The sequence below is a fragment of the Semicossyphus pulcher genome, unplaced genomic scaffold (assembly GCF_022749685.1).
Source record: "Semicossyphus pulcher isolate SPU_LCO1_2020_fin unplaced genomic scaffold, fSemPul1.0.p SCAF_21, whole genome shotgun sequence".
NCBI classification, from domain to species: Eukaryota; Metazoa; Chordata; class Actinopteri; order Labriformes; family Labridae; genus Semicossyphus; species Semicossyphus pulcher.
In genome coordinates, this window is record NW_027211695.1 from 23,408,912 (window position 1) to 23,420,000 (window position 11,089).

Sequence of the window (11,089 nt, forward strand, 5' to 3'; positions counted from 1 at the left end):
GTTCCCTGGGGAACGCTCGCAGGTTTAACACCTCCTGAGGTTTGAAACAAGGAGATCCAGCAGCTCCTCTTTGGTTCCTTTAGTCATCAACGGCTTTCCGTACAGAACGACCCGTTCACAGGCATCACAGCCTCAGACACAGGAATGAAGTGCTGCCAGCGAGCTGATGATACGGCTGTCTGTCTCACAGAAACAGGAGAATCTGTCTGAATGAGTTCTCTCAGGTATCAGGGCTGACTCTGGATGTTAAGATGTGCACTCTGTCTCCACTCAGAGACCGCAGCATTCATACCACAGAGTGTGGAGGTCTTCCATGTCGGATATCTGGTAATAAATGTTTGTAAAAATCAGGCAGACGGAGCACAATCACATGTTCAAGCTCTCCACCCGAACATGAAGCCTAACTTTGACACGCTGCTCATGAGAGATGGAAGAATCTTTCACCAGTCTCTGTCTCAGTCACTGTCCCACCCTGCCTCAAATCCTCCACTGCGCTGAGTAGGACCCCACTTTTCCACAGCTCTCAGCCTCAGCACCGGCTCCCCACAGGGCTGTGTGCTGAGCCCCCTGCTTTACACCCTGTACACACATAACTGCACCCCCACACACCACAGCAACACCTTCGTCAAATTTGCAGATGACACCACCGTGGTGGGGCTCATCTCTGGAGGAGATGAGTCTGTCTACAGGGACCAGGTGGAGCGTTGGACGGCGTGGTGCGGGGACAACAACTTGCTCCTGAACACATCAAAAACCAAGGAGCTAATTGTGGAAGGAGAAAACGGACATCCAGCCTCTGCACATCAGTGGGGAGTGTGTGGAGAGGGTCTCAGACTTCTGCTTCCTGGGAGTCCATATCTCAGAGGACCTGACGTGGGGCACAAACACAGCAGAGCTGGTGAAGAAGGCCCAGCAGCGACTTTATTTTCTGAGGGTTCTCAAGAGGCACAACATCCCTCAGAAGCTGCTGGTGTCCTTCTATCGCTGCTGGATCGAGAGCATCCTGACACACTGCCTCTGTGTTTGGTTTGCCAGCTGCACAGTGGCACAGAAGAGAGCGCTGCAGGGGTCATTGAGGTGGCCCACAAAGTCATCAGCTGCCCTCTGACACCACTGGAAGAACTACACGGCTCCCGCTGCCTCAGGACAGCTCTCGCCGTCCTACAGGACTCATCACACCCGGACACAATCTGCTTGAAATGCTCCATCAGGCAGACGATACAGGGCCATCAGAACACGCACGAACAGACCAAAACATCGTTTTGATCCTGCAGCCGTCGCTGCATTAAATTCTGCCAGGCAGCGACTCACATAACATGCACCGCTGTCTTACACTGTCTTACACCAGACATGCACTTTAAGGACTGTGTGAAATGTGGTTTTGTGGTGAGTGAGTGGGTTGTTTTATACTGTGGTTTGTTTTCATTATTTATAAGCTCTTTTGCACTACAAAGGATTGCACTTCATTTACAATGACAGTAAAGATGTTCTGATTCTGACGGGTCACTGAGAGGTGGTGTGACTGTGGAACGCTGAAGGATTGTCTCGTTAAACAGACTCTCAGTGATGACGTTTATAAAAATCAGCCTCATCATAGAAACAAGAACGTCTCATGTAATTCCTTCAGTCAGAGGCGTCAGCGTGCTCGACTTCCACACACGTGATATAATCAGACACTAAGAACAGAGAAACGTTCTGGTGCTTCATCTGCTCGTTGAACAGACGGCTGCTCCACAGTTTCTTCTGAATGTGACTCTGATAGAAAGAACCTCCTCTCCAGTTCTCTCGCTCTCACAGAGCAGCTCTTTGTGTCGCCTTCTTCTGTCCAAACATTCAACAATAAAACACAATATAAACACAAATCACTTTCTGCCACGAGTGGCTCCAAAATCACGTTTCATATCTCGATCGGTTAAAGACAAAGATCAAGAAGTTCCACGTGCAGGAACACGTGGTTCTCCAGCAGAACGTGGTTTGTGATGCAGCAGCTGTTTGTTCAGACCGCTGCAGGAATGTGTGGAACGCTCAGCCAACACTGAGGACAGATGTTTGCTGAGCGGCTTCAACATGAAGGATGACGAGCGTAGCAGCAGACTGTGCAGACACATGACGCGCTCCCCTGCAGCTCCTCGCAGCACACATGACAGAAGCATCACTGTGACCGTGTTACCTTGGTCTGAGCTCACTGTGACAGATCGTTCGTCTCTGAAGGTTTGCAGTCATTTCATCTGTCCAACAAACTGTTTGTGAAAAGGCTGGAGACGATCTGAACCCTGTGTGTTCTGTGCACAGTTTCTAGCTTTGTGGGGACCCTGTGCAGGAGGCTGTTTGGGGCCTACTTTGTCAGCCTACGATGGGGGGGTCCAAAGCCTTCAACGTGATCCGGGGAGATGCATCGACCTGGTGCACTCTAAGAGGGACAGAGATCTGTGAAACACTGTCAGTTTAAACCTCCAGAAAGTGATGATGGAGGTGAACACTGACCTCCTCTACGTCAGTCACTGCCACAGATCCAACAGGGGGGGTACCCCCTCAGATTATATATATATTATTACATATAGCAGAGTATTATCTGACAGAGTGAGACGGGGTCCTCACACATGACTGCAGCTCTCTTGGCTCTCTTGTCAGAGTAAGTGAACTCATGTGCACAGTATGAAGGTGAGCTAAAGGCCTTGGTGTGTCTGGAGGAGGAGCCTGCCCTGTGTGGAGCTGTGAGGGAACAGAGCCACCTGAGTCTGAGCCAGGAAGAATATTTGGGGCAGTAACCGAAGACCTTCTTCTTAATACCCTCACTCAGCCGGGCTTGGTCCTCCGATGGCACCAAGATATCTGACTGTAGCAGGTGGAGGCTGCACAGAGGAGGTGGGACATGTTCCTGCCCTGACAGTAGAGATGCACCATGTTGGGAAACACTGTGACTTTTTGTTCTGTCATATTTATTCTACTAACATGAAGAATACAGGAAATGATAGCAGATACACGCAGTGTGTTTTCATGTGCATATAAACAATATACTTCATATTATTTAGAACCTTTCAGTCTATTTATTTTACAAAACAAACCCCTCCCACTTTTACCACACGAGCTTCAGCAGCTACAAACACACCTGTGGGCTGCAGCATGACGAGCTGTCACCTGCTGCAAAGGTGTGTTTAATCAGCCCGCTGAGGGTCCCTTTAAGAACACGTCCTACTTCCTGTCACACACACACAACCTCATGTTGTGTGTGCTGCAGGTGAGGTCTCTAGAGGTGACCCCTCTGCTCCGTGAACATGTTCATGTGTGCGCAGCGTTAAACAGCAGCAGGACGAGGTTCTGCTAACAACAGCAACACATTCACTGAACAGCTGACTCGTGTCACCGACTCACTCATCCTCACTGACCTGACCTGCAGCTGTCTGTCCCATCACACCTGTCAGCAGCCGCTCCCTGAGTGACAGCCTCATGACATCATGACTTGATGACGAGCCACAGCTGACCTACCGCTGCATCTCAGTTTGGTTTATATCCTACGTTAGTCTGAGTTGATAAGAGCTTCACTGGACACACGGGGGCGCTGGCTGGCTACAGATAACATCAATAACATGAAGACAGGTCGTTTCATTCTCCCTGAATGTATTGAGGCTGAACCTGCAGCTTGGGGGCCCCCTAGTGGCTGCAGGGCCCGATGCACCCGCACAGTCGGCATAGAGCAACAAACTGTGGTTCTGTGACTCTGACTCAGAAACTGTTTGTTTGTTTCATCGGAGCGTTTATGAGAAATTCTTCTGTATTGATCTCAACATGTATCGATAAGTTCTGTGGGACAGAAATGATACCTTCTCTTTTTAAGCTCCTCCTTCGACATGGGACAGTTTATATCCATCAATACAAATGGTCTGACAGGAAACATCCAACGCTTCAGGGAGGAGAGTGTGTTCTGAAACACTGAGGGACTGACACAGAGCAAAGCTATCTGACCTTTGGCCCTCTCTTGAACTTGAGCCTGTATGGACCCTTCTTGTTCTTTGTTTCTGTCAATCACTCGTCGTGTTTCGTCTTCGTGTCGTCGATGAATTCTGAATAAAGGTTGATTTAAAAACTCACGAGGAGCTGTTGTTAGAGCTTCTCCTGATCACATGTGGGAGAGCAGCTGGTTAGTTAGTCAGGACTCAGTGAGGAACAAACCTCATCGTCCATCAGTCACAGGCTTCATCAGCTGTGTGTTTACTTTGACCTCCGACCTCTAACACAAATATCTGAACCTCCTGCTCCACACGTTCCACACAGGCTGCATGCTTTGGCTCTAATGTGTTTAAAGGGAATGACTGGATGTATTCCCAGCATCAGGACCGATTCCAGCCCGAGTGTTTGAACAGTACCTGACAGAACAGCTGCTTCCTCGGTGTCTCCATCAGGTCACACAGGACGTCACATGAAGAACAGCAGGTAACAGACGAGTGAAGACAGAGAGGGAGACTGGAGCGTGGAGGAGAGGCGTCCGGTGAGCGTGACGTCTGTGAGCGACAGCGAGAACTCGGAGCCTCAGGGATGAAAGAGAAGCAGCCAACATGGCCGACGAGCAGCAGCGACACATTCCCCGTGCAGCTGATTCACACACTGCAGCAACGTTCATGTTCATGATTTTCACTGTGTTGTTCTTTGATGTGAAGGTCACATGATTTCAGTTTAACAGTCTCCAAATATGAGGTTAGCTTCAGTTAGCTTAGCACAGAAACAGCTGCTAAAATGTCCCTCACAGGGACCCGTCTGACTTCACACCGTGAGGACGTTGACAGCCTGTGTGAGCGTACCTGTACGAGTGTGGAGTTCAGCAACAGGAGAGTCGACGTGGAATAATCTGTGAGCAGTTCCTGACAGGATGTGAAACACGACTCTGAAAGTCAGACTCAGTGACCAGGAGCGGTTATTGATGACACACTTCCTGTTTATTGACCCCTGATCAATGACTCCACACAGGTGAGTTTCTGAAGGTTTATTGTGGTTAGAAAATGTTCCAGTAAAAATATAAGAATCGAACAATCACACCTACGAGCCCAGAATCCCTCCAATCACTGGATTCTCTCTGATCACACAGCAGTTATTGATCCTGTTAAATATTGATTCACACAGTAAAGCATCACAGGTAGAGGAAGCTGAGTCCAGATCCAGATCCAGATCCAGATCCAGATCCAGACTAGACCAGGGTTCAGACCAGCTGAGCACCAGAGAATCAGGTGTTCAGCCGGTCCAGCAGGTGGCAGCACTGACAGTCTGCTGAGCCGAAACAAAGGAAGCTGCTTATTCCCCATCTGACGACCCGGACCAGGACAGGGACCGGGACTGGGACCAGGACCGGGACCAGGACTGGGATCAGTTACTGGGAACCAGAATCCTTCCTGCATCATAGAGAAGAGACGAGGACAGGGTCAACAACAAACAGAAACCACCTCATTAAAACTGAACTGGTCTGTACTGGTCTTAAACTGGGTGTACTGGTCTGGACAGGTCTCAGACTGGGTGTACTGGTCTGTACAGGTCTCAGACTGGGTGTACTGGTCTTAGACTGGGTGCACTGGTCTGAACTGGTCTCAGACCGGGTGTACTGGTCTGAACTGGTCTCAGACCGGGTGTACTGGTCTGAACTGGTCTCAGACCGGGTGCACTGGTCTAAACTGGTCTCAGACCGGGTGCACTGGTCTGAACTGGTCTCAGACTGGGTGTACTGGTCTGAACTGGTCTCAGACCGGGTGTACTGGTCTGAACTGGTCTCAGACCGGGTGCACTGGTCTAAACTGGTCTCAGACCGGGTGTACTGGTCTGAACTGGTCTCAGACTGGGTGTACTGGTCTGTACTGGTCTCAGACTGGGTGTACTGGTCTCACCTCGGGCCTTGCTCTTGTAGTAGATGAATCCAGCCAGAGATAAGATCAGACCCAGGATCAGTCCCGAGGCTCCGATGGCGATCTTGTTCCTCTCAGACTCAGGCATGGACGGGTCTGAGGACAGACAGGTAGAGAGACGGACAGGTGAGCAGACAGACAGCGAGTAAGACAGACAGACAGGTGAGCAGGTGTACAGACAGACAGGTATTTACCCCAGTCAGTAACCAGAGGTTCCTTGAGGCTGGCGTGCTCCACCACACAGGAGATCTTCTCTCCAGACCTGCTCCAACCAAAACCAACACATCAGAGGTTCTGTCACACAGAAAGATACACCTGGACCTACACCTGGACCTGGACCTACACCTGGACCTGAACCTACACCTGGATCTGAACCTACACCTGGATGTTGACCTAACTGGATCAAGCTGGACCTGGGGCCTCATGTACTGAGCAGATTATAGAATCATTACAAAAGTTGGATCCTGTGTTAGAACAAAGACCTGGAGCTGGACCTTTAGCTGAACTTTTACCTGGACCTGGACCTGGACCTGGAGCTGGAGCTGTACTCACCTGGGCGTGTACTCCAGGTGGGAGTGGATCTGGTAGTACCAGTCCCCGTCTGCCAGCTCATCAGTGGAAGTGACATCAGAGGTGACCTCCTTTCCGTCCCTGTGCCAGGTGACTCTGATGAGCTTGGGGTAGAAGTCGTAGATGCTGCAGACCAGCATGGCGGGGTGTCCACCAGCAGGGGGCGTCTCAGAGTGCAGCCTGGCCTGGGGCTTGGCTGCAGCACACACAGTTTGATTATTGTCCAGACGGCCGGCCGAGTGTTTCTGTGTCTCCTCTCACACCTGACTCTCAGAGCGAGCGGCACAAAGCTCACACTGCAGGAACACAGGCTGACCAGCAGGCGGTGCCAGAGAGCTGCGCCTGAGGAGCGCTGCTCGCTCTCAGAGAGAGAGTCTCAGTTTGGGATGTTTCAGAAACAGGCTGATGTAATGTCGGCACTGTCACTTCATAGTGAGGGAACATGCAGTGTTTAACTGATGGAGTTTATCTACAGAGTGTTTACATGAGTCAGTCATAGAGATCAAACTAAACTGGTTAAAGTGTGTCAATCAAACCTGATCGTTATGAACTGTCAATGTTTGTTAACGAGTTAATGAGGTCATTAAAACCACAATGATGTCATGAACACAAACTCACCTGAATAAGGGAAAATGTTGCTGTACCAGTTTCCAATGTTGTGTTGGCAGTATCTGAACTTCTGAGCTCTCCTCCTGCTCAGCACTGCAGTATCGTTGTTGAAGTATGCTGCCTGCTTCACACCATACTCAGTGTATCCAACATACTTCCCCACACTGCTGCTGAACCTGACGTACTCCAGCTTGTTGTGGTAGTGAGAGTAGATGTACTCGATGCCCTTCGGATCAGTCGAGTTAAACACACAACGGTCCACTTGAAATTGTTTATATCCATCTGAGGAACAACAATCAGTGTTTAACCCTCTGACTGTACAGAGTATTGATCAGCTGTGTGTGTATTGATGTGTGTATTGATGTGTATTGATGTGTATTGATGTGTATTAATGTGTATTGATGTGTGTATTGATGTGTATTGATGTGTATTAATGTGTATTGATGTGTGTATTGATGTGTATTGATGGTGTATTGATGGTGTATTGATGTGTATTGATGGTGTATTGATGTGTATTGATGTGTATTGATGGTGTATTGATGTGTATTGATGGTGTATTGATGTGTATTGATGTGTATTGATGGTGTATTGATGTGTATATTGATGTGTATTGATCTGTATTGATCTGTATTGATGTGTATTGATGTGTATTGATCGTACCTGCGGTGCAGAGGCTGATGAAGAGCAGGGCGACGCTGAGAAAGGCTGAAGTCATGTTGCTCTGCTGTCTCCTCAAACTGTGACACACTCTCACTGAGCGCTGCTCTAACAACCAGAAGTCCTGATCACATGACCTCAGCATCAGCTGTTACCAGGCAGACAACTCGCACAGGAGTCTGCTGCTGAAGCACGCCGACACAGGTAAAGGTGTGCTGATACCACACATACAGGTGTTTTAAAGCACAGGTAAAGGTGTGCTGATACGACACATACAGGTGTTTTAAAGCGCAGGTAAAGGTGTGCTGATACGACACATACAGGTGTTTTAAAGCACAGGTAAGGTAAGGTGTGCTAACTCCTTTACTTTCTGATTCAGAATTTTTGTTGATTGTAAAATAAAAGAGAAATCAGTTATTGACGAGTCTGAAACTCCGATCCATTATTTCAGTGCAAAAACGATCAGTGGTTTTAATCAGGTGAGACAGCTTTGTTGTTCTGCTTCTGTTATGTGGGCAGGTGATCTCTGCTGCTAAAGCCTGTGTCTCTCCGCCGTTCTGTTCTTGTTTGCACCGCTCTAACTGTAGCTCTGACTGTAGCTCTAACTGTAGCTCTGACTGTAGCTCTAACTGTAGCTCTGACTGTAGCTCTGACTGTAGCTCTAACTGTAGCTCTGACTGTAGCTCTGACTGTAGCTCTAACTGTAGCTCTGACTGTAGATCTGACTGTAGCTCTGACTGTGGCTCTGACTGTAGCTCTAACTGTAGCTCTGACTGTAGCTCTGACTGTGGCTCTGACTGTAGCTGTAACTGTAGCTCTGACTGTAGCTCTAACTGTAGCTCTGACTGCAGCTCTGACTGTAGCTGTAACTGTAGCTCTGACTGTAGCTCTGACTGTAGCTGTAACTGTAGCTCTGACTGTAGCTCTGACTGTAGCTCTGACTGTAGCATTAACTGTAGCTCTGACTGTAGCTCTGACTGCAGCTCTGACTGTAGCTGTAACTGTAGCTCTGACTGTAGCTCTGACTGTAGCTGTAACTGTAGCTCTGACTGTAGCTCTGACTGTAGCTCTGACTGTAGCTCTGACTGTGACTCTGACTGTAGCTCTAACTGTAACTCTAACTGTAGCTCTGACTGTAGCTCTAACTGTAGCTCTAACTGTAACTCTAACTGTAGCTCTGACTGTAGCTCTAACTGTTTACTGTCCTCTGAGAGTGTAACGGGGGGGCAGGGTGAGGATCGTGTCGTGCACGTGTCCTTCCCTGTCCTGCTCTCAGCAGCTGTGATGATGACGCGCTTGTCACAGTGTTGATCTCAATATTAAACTGATGATCTCACTTCTTAAAGTGATTAGCACCACTGATGAGATGTTAGTGTTTAAAGGGGCTGAATTTTCTTTCTGCTCTTCAGTTCCACTTTAATAAAAACAACAACAATCGGTGAACTCACAGTAACCACACCATCTCATCAGCGCGGCAGCAGCTTTATTTACTGCAGCAGCCTCAACAATCCAGACCGACCTGCTGTTCTCTGCGGCGGCCAACAAGAGCACTCACGCTGCAGCGGCCCGAACGTCCACGACAAGCGAAACGACGGGAACGTGCCACGAAGAAACGTGCTGCAACAAGTCAAAACAAACACATCAACATCAAACACACCGCAAAAACAGAGACGACACAAAGTCAGAAAACACTCCAGGCCTGTAGGGGGCGCTCAGTGTGACAGGTTTATTAGTAACAGGAGAGAGAGGGAGATTGTAATATTCACAAAGAATATTCATGAGATTTGTTCAGTAGCATTACATGTTATAGCTGATAGCCAATATTCCTATGGGACCCTGAAGTAAACAGTGACTGTGATTGGTCCAGAGAGCATGCAGTTGTTTTGGTTCAAGTACACAGTGTGTTATGATTTATGCAGAGATACCTGTACGTCCCTGGTGTTAATAAACACTGTGAGTTTATAGCACGTCGTTGTCCTGGATATTATATGTACATGTAGTACAAAACAAGGGACGACACAGTTCATTACTCGTCAGACTCTGTGACGTGAGACGCTGCTGGAGCAGAGTGTGTGTGTTGCTCATGAACCGCTGACTGCTGCACAAACACACCTTCAGAACACGAGCAGAGAGATCACAGCGTTTGTCCAGACACGGTGTTGTGGCAAAAAGTTCCACAAACTCTCTTATCTGCAACATAATTTCAATCTCCAATAGATAATAAAACATGGTTGAAAAACTCCGTAAAAAAATACGTAATAAACTGGGTTAAAAATCTCTTAAAAATAGGTTATAAAACTTGGTTAAATAAAATATAATCCAAGTCTTCAAAAACTCAGACAGGCGGACACTAGAGCCTGTCAGAATCTGATGCAAAAAGAGTTCCTTCTGTATAAATACAAACGAATAAACCCGAGTCCATCCGGATGAGACTGCCCATGGGTCAGCCGCTTGGGTCTCATATACTCTAAACCCCTCCCTCGCTGGGCTTCAGCGTGCATCAACACCTGCTGGAGCCCCCCCGCTCTGGCTCTCTGCCCTCAGTTTGTTTCCTCTCAGTTTTGCCTGACCCATTTCCAACTTTTCTGCAGGACTCTTCTTCACTGCCAACCCTGCACCTGGCTTTCATACTGAGCCCAGCGAGTTTTTCAGCTTAGGATTCTATTTTAGAGTTTTAACACTTTAGATTATAAAAACTTATTATAAAACATTAGAATATAAAACCTTAACTATAAAAAACTTGACTGTAAAACTTTAACTTTAAGGCCTTAGACTATAGGAAAGTTAACTTTAAGGCATTATAACTATAAAACTTTAAGGCATTAAAACATTTAATTTATAATTTTTATGGTTATATAACTTCAACTCTAAAACATTTGATTATAAAGCTTCAAAATTTTTTCAAACAACAGCTCCTGATCGCTTTGCTACAGTTAGCGCTGCTAACCGTAGCTTCTGTTAGCCGTGCAGCTAGTCATTGTCCTCGTGGGCCACCGTAGTTCTCTTGTGACATCACCTGTCTGTGCTCGTCTGCTGTGACCTGAGATCCACTCTGATCAGCTCGTCGTCAATCAGACGTCTGATCAACATTCAACACAAGAAAGTCACACAGGTGTTCATTCAAACGTTTATTCATCAACAGGTGAAGCCCCCACCAACAGCCAATCATGTGCCACTGTGTGTGTGTGTGTGTGTGTGTGTGTGTGAATCAGACTCATTCTCTACAGGAAGCAGAAACAGTGAAAGCAGGAAGCAGCAGCTCCTCACACCTCTCTACACAAACACTGATGACATCATCAGCCCCAACCAATCAGCTGCACTCGTTTCCTTTGATGAGGAAGAAGGTTCCGGCAGCCACACCGAGCAGG

The 11,089-nt window shown here is 47.8% G+C and overlaps 2 protein-coding genes across 2 annotated transcripts in view; both read right to left on the reverse strand.

Annotated features, from left to right (window-relative positions):
• Positions 1-4,963: 4,963 nt before the first annotated feature.
• LOC138600346 (H-2 class II histocompatibility antigen, I-E beta chain-like) lies at positions 4,964-7,818 on the reverse strand. The gene is made up of 6 exons (XM_069671715.1): positions 7,725-7,818; positions 7,109-7,346; positions 6,438-6,686; positions 6,080-6,147; positions 5,868-5,981; positions 4,964-5,381 (listed from the first exon to the last, which is right to left on the reverse strand). Exons 1-6 carry the CDS (start codon positions 7,777-7,779, stop codon positions 5,356-5,358), a joined length of 750 nt encoding a protein of 249 aa, XP_069527816.1. The 5' UTR covers positions 7,780-7,818; the 3' UTR covers positions 4,964-5,355.
• Positions 7,819-10,836: 3,018 nt separating this feature from the next.
• The window catches only part of LOC138601058 (H-2 class II histocompatibility antigen, A-Q alpha chain-like), a 3,926-nt gene continuing 3,673 nt past the window's right edge, over positions 10,837-11,089 (reverse strand). The window contains exon 4 of the mRNA XM_069672635.1: positions 10,837-11,089. This exon is cut by the window's right edge and continues 64 nt beyond it. Within this exon, the coding sequence (XP_069528736.1) occupies positions 11,032-11,089 (58 nt within the window). The 3' untranslated portion in view covers positions 10,837-11,031.